This window comes from Columba livia, chromosome 3, assembly GCF_036013475.1.
Source record: "Columba livia isolate bColLiv1 breed racing homer chromosome 3, bColLiv1.pat.W.v2, whole genome shotgun sequence".
Classification (NCBI taxonomy): domain Eukaryota; kingdom Metazoa; phylum Chordata; class Aves; order Columbiformes; family Columbidae; genus Columba; species Columba livia.
This window is the reverse complement of record NC_088604.1, coordinates 58,725,144-58,747,071: the sequence shown is the minus strand read 5'-3', so window position 1 is coordinate 58,747,071 and position 21,928 is coordinate 58,725,144. Positions and strand designations below refer to the sequence as shown.

Below are 21,928 nucleotides of genomic sequence, written 5' to 3'. Positions count from 1 at the left end.
ATCAGTGTAATGACTGAACTTCAAGTATCATCAGGAGCCCGATGTTTTAAACTTCCAGGCTTCTCTTCAAGTCCCTTCCTTTCTTATGTCTCTTCGCCCAGGCCAGGATACTTTCATATTTGTCCTTTAGAGACAAGAAGTGAAAATGCTAGATTTCTAATTTAATTTCTAAAGCAAAACATGGACTTTCAGGTATAGCATTTACTCTTTGAAGTCCAACTCCTTGTACTCCACAGGGACTTCAAAGACAAACTGGTGTTACCTCCTCCAGGAAAGAAGTGTTGAAGGGTTTAGGAAGAGGGCTGGCAGAAGATGACAGGTTGGCAGAGAAAGCCTGTAATATTTTTAGGAAAATCCATGCAGATTATAGAGAAAGGCCTCTTAAAATTCAAGAACAAAAGGGAGTAGACAGGAGAAAATCTAAAAGACGTATTTGATAGTATCAGCAACTTAAAAAAAAGACAGCTCAGGTAGAAGCTGGAATTCTTTCTCTAAAGTGAGCCTTTTTCTTGTGTTTTGTTGGTTTAATCTTAAACAAAACAGTACAACTTTACATACATCATTCTGGTGCAATTCAGACTACATTCTAATCAGTTACGTAATAGGATTAAAAATTTTTATAGAAGTTCTTGTTATTGTTTCCTTCTGCCAGCTCTTCCAAGGGTGAATCCTTCTTTCGGTTCGTGCAGTCCAGGTTGTTTGTTTTCTTCATGTACTAGAACTCTCTTCTGAATTTGGAAGCAAAAGATGTAATCTCGCAGAAGGAATGTTTTTAGTGAATGTTATCCAGTCTGTAAACCAGAGACCTCTCTGGTAGGAACCAGCATATTCCTGCTGGGAACAGCGAAGCTGTGCCAGTACTCCCTGCTTCAGAAGGCTCTGTCTCCACTTGGCCGACATGAGGCTGACGCACCTTCTTCCAGCAGCCCAGAGCATAATTAGCACTAGCACTGATCTGGCAATGAGACAGCCTGCAGGGAAGGAGAAATTCTCCATGTTTGAAGGGTGATCTGTTTTTTTTTCAGGGAAGATTAATACAGTGGGTGATAAGGGAAGAGGACGATATAAAAAAAATGAACCTCTGTCATCCTTGTGATATGAAGTTGCCCAATAATACCAGAATTTTGATGTCTGGCTATACTCTTAAATATTTTAAACTTCCACTTGATTATCATGGTGATTTTGAGATTTGTATTTGATCAGGTACTGGGAATAAAGTTACTACCAAACTGTAGATCAGTTTGTCAAGACAGCAAAATGTTACTTGTATGTACTTGAGAATGTAAGTATTTAGCCTTTCCCATACATATCTGTCAATGTAGTTAAGTCTTTGCCTGCCACTCCTCTACTCCCAGGCTTGGCAGATAAATAGTTGTTATTGTGATGTGGAAAACCTCCTTTTCCTCATTTGGCAAGTAGTTCTGTTGAAGTTGGCAAGATAAAATAGCCTGAAGAAAGCTATCCAAAGTAGCACTGGATGAGTTTTGGAGCTACTATCATGTGTATGCAGCACCTACATATATAATTTTCCTGAAGACAGGATTATAACTGGGCACCTCCACTGCTATCTTAAACAAACAGACCAGACTCTTACTAAGACCCCTTTTAAATCCATGGGGCATTCCTGAAGATCTGGGATAACATGAATGATAAGAGCCAAGGCTTTAGCCTACACCAATTACCTAATACTTTGCTCTTTCAAAAAGTTGTATTCACTGCTCTGGTCTTTATTTCTCAAGTGCTTGCTGTCAGCTGTGCTTACCTGAAGCTGGTGTTGATAAACTTTATACTTGTCAACTTCCTAAATCTTGTGTTTCAGGGGGATAATTTAATCACAGAATGTCACTACAGTACTGTGGACCGAGTTCGCATGACATGGGTAAGAAAAGTCTTAATGGGTCAAAATACGTACATAGATAATATTGAGGACTAAAACCTTTTTCATAAATGCTATGCTTACTTGCTAATGCTTGTGTGCATGTAATTATGTCTTATCTTTCCCTTCATAGATTCTAAAGTTTTAAAGTAATCAGGACTATTATTATCATAATCTGATCTCTTACATAAGGCACTCAAATTACCACTTTATAGAAATAAGCCAACTCATAAAAGATCTTAGAAGATCAGACTTTGCTAGTGTAAGGCATGCTTTCTTCATAACATGTATTAACATTCAAATTCTGCATATTCTAATGAATTGTTTTTATGAACTTGTTAGGCATTTTCCCCCAAAGTTCCTGTTGCTGGTTCTTACATATCGATTTTTGCTTATGTCATGACCAGGATGGGACTGCTTACTTATGTGCCTTAATGTAGAATGCAGGCAGAATGCAGGTCATTTGGGCTGGGAGGAGGAGGCTGGGCACAGTCAGCCTCTGTGAGTTACCTTTCTCTTGTGATGGGTTTCCCAGCAGCAGGGACCCTCCTGGACAGTTGCTGCCCCCAGGGCAGGAGAAGCCTGTTCAGTACCCTCATGCCCTTGCAGCTGAGGCACAAGGAGCAACTGTGCCGCAGCCCCATGGCCAGGGGGTGAGCATCTCCTTCAGGCTCAAGGGGTCTGGCTAAGGTTTAGCATGTGGCAGTGCACAGTCTCCCAGATGCAGCTTTTTAGGGTGGCAGAGACCAGGTACAGGCCATTGTGATGTGGCCACTTGGTTTTGGAGGTGAAGCAAATTTGGTTGTTGGGACATGAGCTGGACTGTGCCAGCTGGCTGCAAAACCAGAGAGTGAGGACAGACTCACCATGTTTACGGGAGGGAGGTAGCTGCCAGCACCAGGCCTTCACCAGGTTCCTCAGAAGGTGCTGAATCCAGACCTATCATAGAATATCCCAAGTTTGAAGGGACCCACAAGGATCATCGAGTTCAACTCCTGCCCCTGCGTATGACAACCCCACACTTCACACCATGTGTCTGAGGGTGTTGTCCAGTCTCTTCTTTAACATTGTCAGGCTTCGGTCTGTGACACCTCCCTGGGGAGCCTGTTCCAGTGCTCTACCACCCTCTACCACCCTTTTTCCTAATGTCCAACATAAACCTCCCCTGGCACATCTTCCTGACATTCCCTCAGGTTCTGTCACTGGTCGCTAAAGAGAAGAGTTAGGCACCTGCCCTACTTCCTTCCCTTGTGAGGAAGCTGTAGACCACGATGAGGTCTCATCTTAGTCTCCTCTTCTCCAGACCTGTGGGAGGTGGGACTGGAGGGGTTTCTGTTCAGCAAGGAAGACCTAGTCCTAGCATCCAAAGAACACAGGGATACCTCTCCCTGAATCATGGCTTGCATGTAAGCATATAAACAAAAGCAAAAGAGTGAGAATGAAGGCTTTTGAGTTTTTGTCATATTTTCCATTGTGGTGACCACACTAGCCCTTGGCTGTTGGTTTCTGTATTTTGTCTTCTCCGTTCTTGTTCCTGTGGTTCTGTGAGTTTTGTGGAACTGTTCCCACACAGGATTTAGGAACATGCAGCTCATAATCTTGTCCATATTTATCAACATTAATTTTAAATTAGTCCTTTGCCCATGGCTCTCAATAGAAGACTGTTCAAGAGTCTGTTTCCACAGGTAGCTAAAAATCTTACTCTAATTATTTTATAGTTAGTGCTCATTTGTTCTTGAGTAAGCATTATCTGTTAACTTAAATCACTGTTTTCTTTCTTACTCTATATCTGCATATACACATACAAGGAGAGTTCATATAGATACATATTCCGTTCCAGCCTCCATTTTACTAGACAATGCTCATTTAATGTCTTATTACACAGACTAATTATCCTACCAGACTTTTCTGTATCTGGTCCATTTTGAAGCCCTTTTTTTCTGAAACACAGTAGATATAAGTACTTTGGAAACAGCTGAAAATAAACCTGAACTTCTCAGATAGTACTCTTCAACATAATAGGAGACTTATTTTATTGATAGTTGTTCTTTTTGACATCTTTTAAGCTTGGGAGCTACTTGGGAGTATTTTGTAATGAATTATATAAAAACTGCTTACTACTTGATAATCTAATGTGCAAAATAAACCTGTTTAATTGGGCCTCCTCATACACGTTTCATTAGCATATAAATGCTAATCAGTGTTTTCGTCTGTGGGATTCCAATGCTATCTTGATTAAAAGAAAAATTCCATTTTCAGGGTGGTCTGAGCACCAGGAATGAAATGTGCTTGTCATATCTGCTCTATTACCCGAGAATCAACCTCACTCGATGTGCAAGTATTCCAGATATAATGGAACAGCTCCAATTCATTGGTGTTAAGGAAATCTATAGACCAGTCAGGCAAGTAATATGTTTATGGATATGTGTAGTAGCTTTGTTTCTGTCTGTGGGATTCCAGAGTCATTTTTATATGACCATTATTTCTTTCTAATAGTATAACACATTGCAGGGTCACCCATGCTGCTTCTTTTTTCATCAATATACTGTGCTGCTACTTATTTCTCCTGCCAAATTACTTTGCCTTTTTTTAAGAAAAAACAAAACAAAACAGAAACGAAAACCCAAACAAACAAACAAACAAAACAACAAAACCAAACCAAACCAGTTTCTTCTGTTAAAGAAATAATATTACTCACAGAAGGTTTTTTTTCCACCACAACCATCTGTAAAAAGACTATATATCAATGTCATATCAATATTTCAAATCTGTCAATTTATGAAAACATATAAGTTTTTCACATATATAGAGATGATGCTGAAAAAGGAGTTTGGGAGCATGGGTATCAAATTACCCTGGGTAAATTTGTTGTGAGTAATTCAGCTGAAGTCAATAGGTGCAACCAGACGGTAGAACCGTTGCTCATACATAGAACTTAACACTGTCTTGGTGACACTGACAAAAATGCACAGAAGAGGAAGAATTTGTAAGCTAGAAAGGAAATTGAGAGAACATTAAATTGTTCATAGTAAAAGATAAATGGTAGATAATTACTATGACAGAGAGAAATGAAAGGATGGAGGCTTTGGAAGAATAACAAGTCAGAGGATGGTATGCAAGGTAAGTTGAGAGAAAAACACAGAACCAGTGGTAGGAATCCAGCCAAGAGGAAGAAAAGAGCTATTTAGGTGAACTACTGGCTGCAGGGGCTTGCAATTCTGTGCAAAGACACTGTCTCCTGAGTCTTAGACTCCTGCTGTTCAGGGAAGCAGGACACTGCACATTTTTCAGATATAAATCCATGTCAGAAAGAAAAAATCCTAGTTCATTCATTATTTTTTCTTCCTAATAAAAATAACCCACAAGAATCTGAATATTGACCAGCTGATCAGCTCAAAAGGGGTAATATCATTTTGTTGTAAGATCTGTCTGCTTCAGTGCTCCACAAATATTAAATATCCTCTCTGTGAATCATGGGGGGCTGGGGCTGTTACCATTTAGGCAACTCACGATCTATAATAACCACCATGAAGGTCCATGCAATTCACTTGGCATCTGGCCACTCGGGTAAACCAGAGGCTGGTGAATTTTAAACAAGGTGTTACAATTTCTTCAGTAAGTCAGTGGAAGTCTTGCTGTCTTTCATCATGAGAGTACTCAGCAAGAACAAAATGTTTCCCAATGTGTTGTTGGATCTGGCTTTTCTGCCCTTTAATGTCAGTGGGATGACCTGCACAAGGATATTGCTCAATAAGAGCAATTTCCAGAATCTCATATAAAATTTAAATTTTGGTAGAAGTTCAGAGGAAGCCAGATGAGACAGGATAATGTGTGTGAATATATAAAACCCAATAAATAGCATATTTCAGGTTTTAAGTGTTCCCTCCAGTGCTTAAAATTAAAGCATCTCAACAGCAGATCAGCAGTGGAAGTGACTGTAAACAGAGTGAGAATTGTCTAAAGAGGAATGTTCCCACAATGAATACAATGCAGAAAAAAAATCAAACAATAGAAAGTGGAATGCACTATTAGTGGTGAAAGGTGAATTGCATTTGCGTTGTTAGTTGAACTAAACAAAGTAATAGTGAGTTTTTAAAATAAAATTGGTAGACTAATAGTGTGTAGTGACATACACTTTTAAAAAGTTTTCTTTCCTTATATATTTTATCTTAAAAAAAAATATAAAACTTTTGTTTCAAAGTCATTTGGTGTACAGGCTTACTGGTATTAAGTTCTGAAATTTATATCCAACACAGAAGAGTTCAAAGAAAGTCACAATACAATCAGGCTACTTCATTTTCCACACTATGTCTATTTACAATCTCTTTTAATACAGGGAGAACACAGTTTCTAAACTAGTCCTAGCTAAAAAAGTCTTTCTGAGCTTAGAAAGAAAATATTCTAACAAATGTATGCTCTCTTGAGTGTTCATTCATGATAACTGTACTTAAGGAAAAAATGCGCATGTGGCCTGGGGAAATAAAGATGTTTTGAATAGAATAAGTATGCAGACTGTCTGCTGCAAATGGAATAGTAATTAGAAGAAGAGATTATTAATGCCTCTAGTATTTATGACCTAATCCGCAATTCTTGTTTCATTAAACTCTGTCAGCCTAAGGATATGTGACCTGATATCCATCTCTCTTGTGTCAGTCTCACACTGGAATTGCTTCACTGACTTCTCTATGGTCTCTCTTGACTTACACATGAAGGCAAACTGGCAGCAGGATCAATGCACCATGGCGCACTTTAAAACTGTTTTTCCCTCAGTCTGGTGGCACAGACAGTGGTATAAATCATGAGGACCTGAGATGAAAGTGATTGGGCCACAACAGTGTAAAATAGGCGCTTGATTAAAATTATGTTCCCTGTGCCTAGATGTTGAGTAGAGCAGAACCTGGGCATAGGCAGAACTTTACCCAAAGCAAGTGGGAGACAGCCTCCTGCAAGATAACACAGATCTGTCTAAAGTGCTTTGAAAAGATAATTCATGCTGCCACCAAAGTATTAATTAGTTTACTTAGTTGAAGTTTTACCTACTTTCTTTCTTCCACTAGCTGTATTAGACTTTCTGTTTTTAAAAACTTGAGCCATTCACCATTTTGTTTCCATTCATCCCAATAGAGTCAAGCAAGAAGAAAGCAAGAAAAATGGAAAAGGTTTCCTTCAGCTTTCTTTTTTTTTCTTTTATTTTTCCTTTGTTATTATTTTTGAGTTTTCCTTCCTAAATAAAGACAAGAAATCTCATTTCTTTGCTTTCCACATCTTTGGCTGGTGGAAAATGGGATTTGCCCCAGTTTTTCATGGGGAGGATTCCCACACGTGGGCAAATAGTCAGATCTCTCACAGCAGCACAACAGGTCTCTATCCTACCCCTGGCCAAAATTCCCCTTGCAGCCTGCATGTAGGGATGTGCCAAAAGACAATGTCCACAATACCAGTTATTGTCCTTTGATCTTTTGGCACTGCTGCCAACCAACACATGTTAGAACAACTTCTCTGCTGGGCTGAGTTTTTACCTGTTATCTGAGTTAAGACCAGAGCTTGGCAAAGCCATCTGGAAGCAGCTTTCTAATGGCAAACGTTTCTTTGCAACACTGTCTGCCAAGCCTGGTAGACGGGATGGCTTTTGATTTGTTTTGGGCTTTTCTGAGAAGTTACAACAGAGGATCTGTTTTATATTGCCTGTGTATTCACTTTGTAGATTGGAGCACAACAATGCAATTCTTTTTCTTTAAGTTAAATTCCTTCATTTCTAAAAGCATCTGGCAGCAAGTATTAAACTGCTCACAAAATTTTGTAAGTTTGTTAAAATCAATAAAACTGCATCAGTTCTGTGTAGCAGGGAACGTAGCTGACAATGTGAGTTAGGCACAATACACGTATTAATAGTACATTTGTTTTTCTGAGTTTTCCTCATCACTTCCAACCTGATGGTATTTATTTACTTTTAAAAATCTGTTTATTTGTTTTTCTTTAGGACTTGGCCTTTCATTATCAAGAGTCCTAAGCAATATAAAAACCTGTCTTTTATGGATGCAATGAACAAATTCAAATGGTCCATATCGGAGGGTCTCTCATATAATGAACTTGTGCTTAAACTACCAGTGAACGTGAGATGTTCAAAAACAGATAATGCAGAGTGGTCGGTAAGTCTAAGTGTTGAAAAGGAGGCAACAACACCATGAAACAAATGTGGTTTGCTGTGCTTCATTGTGCATGACGCAATGTAGTACCTGGTTATATCTTCAGACTGTTTAGGTGGCTATATTGCATTTACATACAGCAACAAAGGATGAGAATATTTTATCAGTGCTTTCACCTAACTTGAGTTCTAGAAGTATTTAAAAAGAATAGCACACTTGAAACTTTGGTTAGCAGCTGAGATCAGTAATAGGAGTATGGAGTCTTTCAGTGTGCCTGGGACTGGTCAGAGAGTAACCATGGGTCCAGATTAGGTGACTAAGTTAGAAAGCTGTTTTCACTTGGCTGCCTCTGTTAGAGACTTATGTCAGGGTCTTGCAATAGGTGATTCAAAATCCCTAAATAGGTTTCTTCTCCGAGTCACTCTGTAAGGGGAAGCTTATTGACTGCATAAGGAAGCCTCAAGCATTTAACTTCTTAACTCAGGCATCTAGACCAGTAATGTCAAGCTCATTTTCAGCGGGGGCCACATCAGCCTCGCGGTTGCCTTCAAAGGGCTAAATATGATTTTAAGACTTTTGCCCTTTGAAGGCAACCACGAGGCTGATGTGGCCCCCGGTGAAAATGAGCTTAACACTCCTGGTCTAGACTACCTAAAATTATAGGAGTAGTCTTCCAATATCTCTTACTTTTTTTGTTGGTCTTGTGTCTTAGAGATGCCTATAGTATCGGGCCAAAAAAAGTATATTTAAATTGTTCGTTTCCTTTGTGCACCTTTGGAAGATTTTATCTTCTATAGCTTTCCTTCCCCAATTCTCTTGATGAAAATAACTGTAAGATAAAAAATAATTCCCCAATAAGTTATTATTTATTGCAAATGTCTACTGCTATTTTAACAGGACTGCTGGGAAATGCTGTCATCTTTAGTTTTGACATATGTTTATAAATAACTACTAGTGCATATAGTATCATCCCTAAGGATGTGCTGAAAAATATGTGTTGTTCCTTGAACTCCTTTACAGAGTCCAAAGTCAAGATTCCATTTTACTTTTTTGAGCTTTTCTGTTCAGAAGGGGAGATTGGCTCATTGTATTGGCTTTTCTCCTACTGTGACTTTAGGCCAGCCTAATAGAGCTGATACGAGATACTACTGGTGAAATTGTCCCTCATTGTCCTCAACCTGCAAAACAGCCCTGACTGCCTCGCAGCAGGTCACACAGTGCTTTCAGGTGGTGGCAAAAACGCCCTTTCTGCTGTGATGTTCTTGGGTCTTCCCAACATCGATCAGACTGTTCTGCCCATAGAATGTCAATGAAATACTGTGTGCTATAAGCAATCAAAAGGTTCTGTTTTTTCTAATATTTGTCCCACTGCAGACCTTCTGTGAAAAGTAGTTATTGACAGCACATACAGCTATTCACCAGTTTTGGTTCACCTTCTTGTTGTTTGCAACTGCTGGCCAGTAGCAGCTGCGCAGCCACTCTTTCACTGATTATTTGTCAGAGGACAAGTTAAGATGATGAAAAGCACAGAGAAATTCTACCAAGAAAGGATACGCTTCTTATTTTATTTTGTTTTATTTTATTTTATTTTATTTTATTTTATTTTATTTTATTTTATTTTATTTTATTTATTTTTAGTGGTATGATTTCTGGAAAATGCTGTTCACCTTGATTTTACAGGATGAAGGAACAATACTTTGTCAAAGGGTGAGGTCACTGGAACTGGGAATGCTTAATTCTTTTTAATCATGGTTTCCTATTTTAAATGACTAGGGCATATTCATCAAAACTAAAATTAGGACTCTTTCCTTCCCTTCTCTTATTAGTGATGTTATGTTAAATTGGCCATCCTCATCAAAATCAAGAACAGATTTAGCCTGAATGGTCAAACAATCAGTGAGTTATTACAAGAAAAAAAAAACAACAAAAAACTGAAACAAATGAAGTGAGATGAAAATATCTTCATCCTTCTGTAGCAATGGGGCTTTGGTCAGTTCTAGCTTTGTGTTGTGTTTGCCAATATTAATTCAATATTTAGATTTTTTCTGCAGTGCAGGATAACTGCAACATGGAAAAAACCCAAAGCAAGCATATGCTGTGCAGGTCGTCATTCAAACTTTCAAAGATACTCATGCCCAGGAGCTTGCCTTTTGCAGAGATTATTTTCTTTAATACGTAGAGAATACATTCAGGAAAAGCATAGCCAACCAGTGTACCCAAAGCTCTCTAATCTCATGTCAAAACCATGACAGGCAGGTAGATATGTCCAACACCATAACAATTGCACTAAGTTCTAAGGGAAAAGTGAAAATGCTCAACATGTATTAATATTACAATCCTGTAGGTGACCTTGCTTGAGCAGGGACATTGGAGCAGACCACAGAATCACAGAATGGTTGGGGTTGGAAGGGACCTCTGTAGATATCTAGTCCAACACACCTGCTAAAGGAGGTTCATCTAGAGCAGATCGCACAGGAATGTGTGCAGCTGGGTTTTGAATGTGTCCACAGCCTCTCTGGGCAGCCTGTTCCAGCGCTCTGTCACCCTCAAAGTAAAGAAGTTTCTCATACTCAGATGGAACCTCCTATCTGTGCCCGTTGTTCCTTATCCTACCGTTGGGCATCACTGAAAGGGGTCTGATCCCCTCTTAGCCTTCCCTTCTCCAGGCTGAACAGACCCAGCGCTTTCAGTCTCGATGCCCTCCAGAGATCCCTTCCAACCGCAAGCATCCTGTGATTCCACGAAATAATGTATGCACAATTAGCTGCCTTGTACAGGCAACTGTAAGCTTTTTATGTACAAATAAATATGTTCAAACAGCATCTAACACCTCTATGGAATCATAACCCTGTAACCCTCTATTTTTATCTGCCAGAAGAATGGGGAAAAAAAAAAAAGGAAAAAACACACACACAAAACAAGCAAACAAACAAACAATAAACCAACCAGACAATCCCACAAAGCAAAATAAGGTGGTACAAATCAACCAACAAAAGCCTAACCTTGCTTTCCTGGAGAGGATGACAATGTGTCCAGCTGTTCCAAGCTGAGAACAACGGATGTTCATGCTGGCTGATCATATGTTGTGCAATATATTAATATTTTTACTGAGCTTGATTTCTCCACAGTAAAAGTCACAATCCCAGTAAAAACTAACAATAGATTCTCATGCAAGCTGTGAACTAGTTAGAGAGCAAAATAGAAATTTCTAATCTTATGTGACAAAACTCTGATAATTTTTTATTATCTTAATTGCAGATCCAAGGCATGACAGCTTTACCCCCTGAAATAGAGAGACCGTACAAGACAGAACCAGTAATATGTAGCTCATCTTCTTGTTTATGTTGCAGTTTATTCTTCACCCTGTTGTTTGTTGTACATGTCGCAGCCAATACCCTAGGAAACATTGGGCCCTTTGTATAATAATTTTTATTCATTTGTGTTCTGTATGCCATGCAAGTTTCTGATGTGTTTGCACTGTTGCTGTTGTAGATTTATTTTTTTACATATTAATAAACTAAATTTGCCAGTTCAAAATAAAACATGAACTTCCTCTGAAAACTGTGGGTTTTTGGTTTTCAATGTAAAGTATGTATAAAACACAGTAGGTACACTGGCACATTGCATATTGAAATGTTTTCCAGTACCATTTTGTTATACTTTGTCATGACTCTTTCACGTGGTGTTTCCAAAACCAACTATGTATATGGGCAAAATTAATAAACTAAAAGCAACTTGTTAACCACATTTAATCTGGTGTGTGCTGTATTATTTTGTCTTGGTTCTTGACATCTGCAGCTTATGAAGTTATTGCTGTATGGGCAAGTCTTGAGAACATGTGTTTGGCTATGTCTGACTGACATGTATCATAAAGCTACAGGTAGGATTAATTGAGGGAGATTTCTGGAAGCAACACACTGTAGACCGTCTCAGCTCCTGAGAGCAGCAGGTGCTATGGGGGTCAGAGGGATGAACCCCAGTTCTCCGCATAGCAAGTCCTGTACCAGTCCTTTGTCTTGGTAGGGTTTTATTTTCCCCAGTCCCTGGAAATGCAGTGCATTTCTTTTGTCTTAAGGTATTCGTACAGTGAGTAAAGCTTTGGCAAGGGGTGGGCACACCTTGACTAGATTTGATCTGGATAGCAGTAGCAATAAAGATCTATCTCACACCAGGCTCTGTTCTCACAGAGAACCAGAGTACCAGTCTACCAGAAACCATTGTTAGCACATGCCGAGCATCACTGTAGGCCAGACTGTCAATTAAGAGGTTATTCTTGTGTTTTGTGTACAAGTTGTTATTTATTTGTTGATTTATTTGGAAATCTGCAAGTTGGTTTTGTTTGTTTTTTGTTTTTTAACTGAGATGGTGTTGGGCAGGAGAGATTCCCAAAAGATATCTAATTTGTTGCTCCCCAAAGAAATTATGTAACACGGTAGAAAAGGATTTCAAACATCCAAAACCCCCGTTATTTTTATAGCCACACTGCAGCTACAGTAAACTATAATTTTTCCACAGTGCTGCATAAACTTTACTGGAGTGTGGCTATAAAAATAAGTTGTTTCTTCCCTGACCGCTGAAACACCTGCACTACAACTAATCTTTGTAGACTCAGCTACATTTGGACTTTGTTACATACATGTTATGTCATTGAGCATTCATGTGCAATGTTCTGAGTCCAGAGCAGATCAAGAACCTGATTGAGCAGAGATAGACTGTTTTTTAAACATTTTTGTTCATTGTCTGTTAACAATTTATACCTGTCTGTGCAGTTGAACCTCTTAAGGAGAGCAGGCTGTTCTGATGCAAATACATATCACATAAGAAGGAAAAAAAGGAGAAGATTTGGGAACTGTCTTTGCTATATTTGAGAACTGAGAAGGCAAGCATCACAAAGCTGCTAAGGCTCCTTTGTGAGTAGCCAAAATGACAATGTATGTGATAATTGACACAGAAGAGAGGGACTGAAGCAGCTAATTCCTCAAGTAGAGATGAAAGAATTAATCAAGTATAGATTAATTTTCTAGGATTTATAACAATCTCATTAAAAAATTTATGCATAAAGGGAATTTAAAATGAGCCATGAAGACAAGGGTTCACAGGGCCTAGTGCGGCAGTCTGCACATGGGTTAAGAGTAACTTCCACCAAATCCTGAGAAATTTCTTTGATGTTGTTGGGCAGCTGCTTGCCCTAAATATACCTGGGTGATGTGAACAGATCTGTTCTGAGCATGAAAAGCTGGGGCAACGTCCAGCTAAGATGTCATAGAGACCAGAATGCCTCTTATTGTAAAAGCAGACAGAGGGAGCCTTGGCCTTTCTTACTCTTAAATCTGTCTCTAAAATGAGTATGTTTGAACAGTTTTTCATCAGGGAGTGAATGGAAAAATAATAGCAAATGAAATGAGAAAAGAGCATTTGTGTAGGACAGACGAGCCCTTTCACATAAAATGCTGTCTCTCATTTGGTAATAGACATGGGCTACTGACACCAGTCCTATGTTGACTTGGTTTGCAGCGAAGATAAAGCAGATCTAAGGTTATTTTCCATTCACTTGGCTGCTCTCTGATTTGACGCAGTTTCTTATCTACAGGGATTTCCTTTCCATGAACACCTGACCCAAGAACATGTGAAGAAATGAGTGTTTGTTGTTGCCATCCAGTGTGCCACAGGTTGATGTAAAGCAAAGCCTGCTCAGAAAGGATGTCTATGAGACATAACTGTCAGTATATCAGGAAGACCTGTTGTAGGCACTAGAAGTTTATTTTTGATTAAACTGCAACTGTTTTATGACTTCTGGAAGAAGGGAAAGGAAAATAGTGCTTTACAGGTAAATAAAAAGAGAGACTGGTAACAGAGTTCTGACATACTTCCAACTAAAAGGATCCAAAATACATTACATTATTAAAGAAACTTAAAATAAGATTAAAAAAAAAAAAAAAAGTAAAAGTCTGAAATTGTCAAAAATTCAAAGCAGGGATGAAGGGAATAAAAGGAAGAAAAGGAAAACAGAGATGGGATGTGTTTCCCGCAGCCTCTCAGAGCTATTCCCTCCACCTCCAGCTCTGAGCGGGACAATTCCCAGCTTCTCCCAGGTGTTTATTGCTGAGGACGGGATCCAGCCGGTGCTCTGGAACCCCGCAGTGCTTGGAGATCCAGAACAGCTCAGAGGCCAAATTCAGGGAGTCCAAGGGCAGAACCTGAGGGCGGTGGGGCGTGGTCCCAGAGCAGGGGGCGGAGCTTCAGGGCAGTGGGGCGTGGTCAGGGGCCAGGAGTGGAGCTTTAGGGTGATGGGTCGTGGTCACAGGGCAAGGGGTGGAGCCTCAGTAACGGCTGGGCAGGGGCTGGTGGGGACTCGGTGGGCTGCTGGGGTGGGTGTCCTCTGAGACCCCTCATTGAGGTTGGACATGAGGAAAAAGTTCTTGACCTGGAGAGTGGTGGAGCACTGGAACAGGTTCCCACGGCCCCAAGCCTGTCACTGTTCAAGAAGAGGCAGTGCAATGGCACTGCTTCCCTCTTCCCATGGGCTAACTCTGTGCCACTGAATTAAAAACACTTTGTCACACTACACATGAATAAGCTCCCAGACACATGTTTGTGTGCTTTTCTTTCAATCTTGTGCTATGTTAAGCATACAGTCTTCCGTTATATTTCTTCACAAAGCTTTCATAATAGTAATTGTTAAAAGTATATACAAGAAATCAGTCAAACCATGGTAGAAGAGATGTTGAATATATACTGGAAAATCAAGGAGTTAGGGACTATGAGCCCAAAATGATTAAACATAACACCTCATTTTAACAACTTTGCCATTTAAAGTTTTCTGTATGGAAAAATGTTTTAAGAGTTTCTAGTGAGAAGCTAAATCTATAAATATTTTAGTGGGATAAGGAGTTGCATTCTGGAACAGCAATTGAAAATCCAATTCTCCTTAAATCAGACTACCCACAAAATCATTCAACTGCCTGTAGACGATCCATAGATACACTATTAATACTGTTTAATCCCTTTTGGTTTTGTTATTTATTTGTTTATTATGGAGTTTCCATTTAATGAACATATGGCTCTCCTCAAATATTCATGTTAACTGGATCAACAGCCATTTGGGATTTTGCCCATGTGTCATTAAACTGGGATGCAGGAAGACTGAGAAGGGAGCATTGAAGTTTACGTAGCTCTTCAATTTGTTCCTATAGAGGAGGGTGTCATTCTCTATTCGCATATCCCATCCATGTGGTCCGTCATATGTCCCTGTGTCAGCCCATCTGTCTCTGCATTGTGGTAACATCTGGACCGGGTGCAATTGTGGAGGGACACAAGGATGAAGAGGAAAGCTGCAGCCGATGGTAGTTGAACTGTGCTGGGCTTAAGCCCTTCTACTGGAGACAGGTCTGGCTTGGTAACCAGACTGGCTGGTTAAAAAGAGGGACTGTATGGCCATATTATGCCAGAGGCAGAAAAGACACAAATTTAATAAATAAAACCAGCAGAAACACTGGCTTCATTCTCCTCTTTCTTCCCTTCATGCAGAAAGTGACTATTTTTAGGCCCATTATTACTTCTGGAATGTTTAAGAATTTCTGCTCCTTCGGCTCTCTGCCTCTTGTTTCTGAGTTTTTGGTACATCCCTGTCTTGCCTGAGAGCGGGAGACTGCAAACTTGTCCTGAACCCTTAAGCAGAGGAGAAAGCTGGGAGAAGAAAATGACAGCTGTGACACAGAGCTCTTCTGGGCTGCTTCCCCATCACCACAGAGGTTTCCCTGGGCCACAGGTACCCTCAGGACCATCAGACCCCCAGAGACCAGCATCTTATGGGTGCACCGAACTTGGCACAGGCTGACCAAAGGAGTGAGAGCAGCCATCCAGTTTCCCTTCTTCAGCCCCTGCAAAGTGTTTGCGGTGCTGCTGCCCACCCCCAGCTACCAAAACCTAAAACCTGGAGCTTAGTGGACTCACCTAGGATAAAGGTATGAACGTTATTTATGTTTGTACACCAAAACTAGCAAAGTAAAATACTTTCCCAGGCTGAGTTTTTAGTTTTGTGGTTACTCTAGTTTGCAGGAAAACTGTAAGTTATCAGGCAAACATAAGATGACCTAAGCTATCTATAAACATGACTTACAGTCTGCTTCTGAGAGCTGGCCATTTTAGGATGAGTTATTGGATCCTGCTCAGAAGAAGACATGCTAAAATTCACTACAAGCCCTTTCAAACCACTGAACAAGAATCACACATATCACTATTCGAATGATCCCACATAATCAGATGTGGCTCTTCCTACTACCCATTTGGTTTGCATTGTATACATAGACGTCAGTGTCGAAAAACATTTTGAACAGGCACAATTACACTGATGAGAAGTAGTTGAAATATGTTTCCTTGCTTTAAAATACACTTACAAAATTGGGTAAAACTGTATTTTAATGTGTGATGGGAACTCTGAACTGGAGGAACCACATAGTTGTTTTGTATATATACTGCATGGATTTTAAATATGCATGGTTGCTGAAAAGTTATAAAGAAAGGGCAACTTTCTAACAGTGTAAAGGAGGATAGTTGCTTATATATACAGGGAAAATGTTCAGTACCCCGTGAATACCTGCCTTAGAAGCAAAGTCTTTATTACAACATATAACCATAATGCACGGTTAGAAAGGTTGATGAATAGTGTAGAGGTGGCTGACTAAATACTTCTTGAAGTGTCCTTTTAAAATTACTGAAGTTTAAACTGGATTTTTGAGATTTTTAAGAAAGTCTTATGAATTAAATATCCACCTTTTTAGTTAAATGCAAACAAACCCTTCAAGTGTAAATAAATTACTTCAGAAAGAGGAAGGGTCGTATGCTGGGAGTGTGTAAGTGTGGATACTACAGGCTCAGGTAGTAGCAACTGCCTTATCACCACTTGGTCAGAACAGAATCATTGTGCTATTCTTCACTTGTTCCCTTGACTGGAAGAATCAAGAATCAACAGAGCATGGCTCGTACTAGCTAGGACAGGCAAAAGCTTTTGTCTCACAGATTGACAAGGATTAAACTATTTCTACTTAATTTTATTTGAGTTAAACTCTTTCTGTTATGTTTTTAATTACTAAAGTCATGTCCAGATCAAACTGCAGGAATCAACTTTTATTACGTCACAGGCAGCATACAGAAAACTAATTAAATATTGCAGCAGTTCTTAGCTTGCAGAGCATGATTCCTAGGAAAGGGTTAACTGTCTATCTTGAAATATTACAACCTTTTAATCAATGAAAAGATACAGAATATGCAGTGGGACCTATTTTTCATTCAATTTATACCTTTTCCTTGTATTTTAAGCCTCTGATGCTATAAGCATATAAAGTGTGTGTGAGTTGTGGTTTTGTGTGGTGTTTTGTTTTTTTTTGTTTGTGTGTGTATTTGTTTTGTTTTGTTTTGTTTCATTTTGTTTTACTTACTGTACAAAAGGCAGCTCTCTTTCCCTAGCTGCCATGCATCCCTACATACTATTGATTTTACCTGGAATATGTTAGTGCTCCTTAAATGACAGCAAGTGTTATTCACTCTACCTAACTTCAAGCCAGCTGAGGCTTCCAGTTGATCTTTGTAGCAGAAGAGGATGGTGCGGAACATGGCTCCTCCTAGAGGGACAACTCTCCCCAATAGCATTTGATGCGAAGGAACACTTTGCACCACATGATATTAACAAAATATTTACTTTAAGCAAATGTCTTTTTACACTTGCTACTCTGTATGCCACATAATCATGTAACAGTGAATCTGGGGCATCAAATCTGATCTAGGACAACATATTGCAATTTCACTACCAATGATAACTAACACCGTGGTGTTGATGTGAGCTCTGAGAGACAGAAAACTCTTATTGTAAAACACAACAGATTGTATTAATACTCCTGGAGACTCAGAGGTACGGGCAAGCTAAATCGCCTTTTATGAGGCTGTTCTCTCCTTTCCTACGTACACCTCCCACGGATTACATATACATCACCTTGTAAATGCTTCCCGTTTCTTCCACCCTAGTAAGCAAGAAACCAGCTGGGAGCTGAATGTGGTTCTTTCACTAATTAACCGCCAGGCAGCCTCATTACAGGTGGTTTACAACTCCTGCACAAAATAGCAGCAAAGGAAAAAAATTACTCTGTCTTCTAATTTTACAGCTGGAGCAACCATTTCCTCAGCACATTTACATTATTTAATCATGATTGAACTTCCCTGACTGCAGTGATTTTTAAGAAAGATAACTGTATTTTTTCACTGGAAATTTCTAATCTTTTGAAAGGAAACCTGACAAAATCCAAGATGCTGACTTTTTCCCCTGCCCTAAGCCAGGGACCAAAAATAAAAGGTTCTTACAGCTTGACGTAATACTGTGAAGAGTCTTGCTTTATGAAGGAGCAAAAGCAGTGTGACAATCTCAAATGCCTTTCAGGTTTATTTAAGCACAGATTACCAGTAGAAGAGAAAATATATTAAAAATACCTACTTCATAAGGATAAAGAGCATTTCTGTGGGTGTCCTGTTGGTTTTACTGAGAATTTCTATTCTCAGGTCTAAAGGAAGACGCTGTGCAGTATATTTTTCTTTTTCGCTGGTTGTCTTAAGATCGTATGACTGGCTTGTCATCAGAAGATGCCTTAAGATATTTAAGGGGATAGGGCTTGAAAACTTCTTTATAACCTGTGCAAAACTTTGCAAAGCATTTCTGGGGAATACAGCAAACTTCTATAAATATCTACAACTTTTAGACATCAAGTTACAAGTCTGCAATATGCTATGAAAGCCATAAAAGCTGCTCAAGTGTTGCCCATTATTTGTAGCATCATACAATAAATCTGGGAGAAGCTATTCTCAGATTGTGCCTCTCTGGAGAGACTGTAATTGAAATACCGAACCTGGATGCACTTTTAGACTTGACAGGTTGGATTCACTGCTAATGTAAGGTGACACAAATCCATTATAGAGATATGTGAGTCTACCTCATCTTTCAACAGCAGAGGAATTGGCCCTCAAGTCTGGCAAGATGTAGAAAAGCAGGTCAGAAAGTTGAGAAAGGCACCACAGGAAAAAGACACCAGGAAAAAAAGTAATGATACATATGTCCAGCTGAACATACCTCCAGAGGTTAGTGCCTTTTAGCTAGGGTTGGGGAAGAACCAAGTTGCACAGGAAAGAGACCCCTATGTATGAAATCTGGGTGTATTTCTGAAAGACATGATGGCTTCATACCAGCTTCATACCGAATGCACTGAACTAAGCCTTGGAGTCCCAGGTTTGGTAGCCTACCCATGTCATTGCCAGAAACGTGTGCAGTTAAACTAAGATACACTCTAAACCACTTCAAACAGGGTGTTGGTGGATAAATCTGAAAATGTGCGTGTGAGAACTGTATACCACAGAGATAAGAAGATTGCCAGAAACATACAGGGAGTGTATTGGTACAGAAGAGAAGGAATTATTAAAGATAAATTGAACAACTAGGTGAATTAAAATTATGGAAGGCTGGAATAGACTATTAGCCAAGCCTTCCCGATTATGAAATCAGTCCAGTTTCTTCTTTTCCTGTGTACAGTCCTGGGGCTTCCTTGTCTGGGAAAGGTAGTCTTAACTTCGAAAAAATTGCTTTATAGAACAATCCTGTAATGACAGGGGACAGTCTGCTAACCAAATAAGAACCTTCCCTTGTAAACAGAAAAATGAAACATGCCTTTAGCAAGCACCTCTTTCTTTTTTTTCTTTTTTTCCCATAGGTACGTGTTTCCATGCATCATGTTCATAAGCAAAACTGTGTTAAAGGACTATCATCTGTTTGCCATAATTGAAACTCAGAAATGGTTATTTTCTGTTTGTTTTCAATATGGGTTTGCAGAGTGTGTCTTTATATATTCATTTTTAAAGAGTGGCTTTATTCACATTTGAACAGGTTAGAAAATTTTGAAATTTCAAGCTGGGCAAAAGGTTTCATATTAAAAAAATACACTTATTAAATTCACCAGTCAACCTCACCCCGGTACAGACAGTAAAATAGATGTCACTATACAACGTCCTCTCCAAAGTTTAATTTCCATTGGAAAAACTCAGTTTTCAAATTCTGCACTAAAAGGAAAAGTAGGGCTCTTCCCTTTCAATCACTACTTGCTGGACTAGAGTTTTTCTTCAGTTATTGGGTTTTAGTTTCCAGTTCTTTTACTACTATAACTGCCTTTCTCTGGCTTCACTCCTTTTATTCCTGTTCCACAGACCTTGCTAGAATTTTCCAATTCCTTATCTTTCTCATCACGTGTAACAAAAGGTCCTTGCTGATCTTCCTTTTACTACTAAAATTCTTATTTTATTTTGTCTCCTAAGAAGGAAAGACATTTACTTTACTTCAGCTGACATAAAGAAGTAGTTATTTCGCTTGGTTAGCCCTGATGGCTACCAGGATGAGGGTGCTGCAGAGCCAGGTAACAGCAGAGGAGGAATTTTAAAGGTTTGAATTCTGGACTTGGTAGCAGGCAATGGCAGGATCCGCCCCCCTGTGCCTACCTGCTAGTCTTTAATCAATGTGTGGCTGAGATACCCAGGCAGCAGAAAAGGGCATGCCAAGCATACAGTGACATGTAAGGCTTCTGCAACATGAGCTGTTCACATCTGTTTTTTTGATCCCATACCGATTGGTATTTAGTACATCACTTAATTTGCAGAGGACAGAGGGCCCTTTCCTATGAGCAGAAGGAGTCAAGTACTTTCTTTTTTTCCCCTTTCATGTTTTCCTCTTCAATTTTGCACTAAAACTAAAAAAAAAAAAAAGAAAAAAAACAGACAGAAAAAAAATATCTACTTATGGAACAGCACTCTCTGCTGCCTCCTGAGAGATTTGCATGTGGTATCTGCTCTAAGCATTTCAAGGCTAAAAGGCACGCTTTCTAGGGTGGGAGAAGTGCCCTCTTCTGACAAGGACTGAGAGGGGATGGTGTTAAACAGTCTTTGATGCCAGTCCAAAAGCCTGCTGTTTGTCCTTCTGGGCAAGGGGGAGAGCTCAGATGAAGGAGAGACAGGTAGGGAGACTCAGTATTCACACATGCATTAAAACCCACCCTCAGTCCTCACCTGGGTGATTTCCGATGGTGTGGCATCTTCTGCAGGTATAGGAGCGGAGCAGAACCAAGCCCCAAACATCTGCCTTCTTCAAATAAAAGTAATTTTACTGGATTATTGTCAAAGGACAAAAGCTGAGGCATTTTATGTGTAAACTATTACATCTGTGGTTTTATACCAGTATAAAAATATTTGCAGTGGCTGTCCTGCTCCAAGAATGAAAAGGAAATAAATAGTACCAAAAAAGAAACTAAAAGGTGCACTTATACCAAGTTATACTGGTAAAGCAGTGTTATTTTTTAAAATGTCTAACCCACTCCAGAGCTAAAGCAAAATTGTTATGCAGACAAAGCTGCATCACTACAAAAGCACCATTTAAGCTCCTTGCTTAGGCTTAATAATGTAAATAACATAGCTTAGTAACATAAATAAAGTAGCTGAGAGTGTTGGACAGCCCCAAAATGACAGGAAATTGAAAACAAACCAGAACAGAATAAATAAATTAGAAATATGAATCAGAGATTTAAAATTAAGGCCATGCCATCTTGTGGTAAAAGGGGAGAATTAACTCCAGCCCTGTAGCAGTCGCTGGTGCAGGGTGATTTTTCAGCTCTGGCTCTTGAGCAGAGCAGGGCTGGGACGCCAGGTCCCCGTGTCACCTCGCCTGCCGGCACAGCCCAGGACGCTCGCCTGGGGCGCTGGTCCTGCTCCAGCAGAGTCCCCCTCAGCCCTGACCATTGTGTTTGGACCTACCAACAACTGGTGTTTAAAGAAATGACAGGCCATGGGAGAGGCAGGGATTTAAAGACTGCAGAATTTCAGTGCTCAC

At 39.6% G+C, this 21,928-nt stretch overlaps 1 protein-coding gene across 1 annotated transcript in view; it reads left to right on the top strand.

Moving 5' to 3' along the window:
• Positions 1-11,769, top strand: part of MOXD1 (monooxygenase DBH like 1) — a 52,208-nt gene extending 40,439 nt beyond the window's left edge. Inside the window, 4 exon segments of the mRNA XM_065056996.1 lie at positions 1,820-1,879; positions 4,136-4,278; positions 7,857-8,025; positions 11,281-11,769. Of these exon segments, the coding sequence (XP_064913068.1) occupies positions 1,820-1,879; positions 4,136-4,278; positions 7,857-8,025; positions 11,281-11,445 (537 nt within the window). The 3' untranslated portion in view covers positions 11,446-11,769.
• The last annotated feature ends 10,159 nt before the right edge of the window (positions 11,770-21,928 follow it).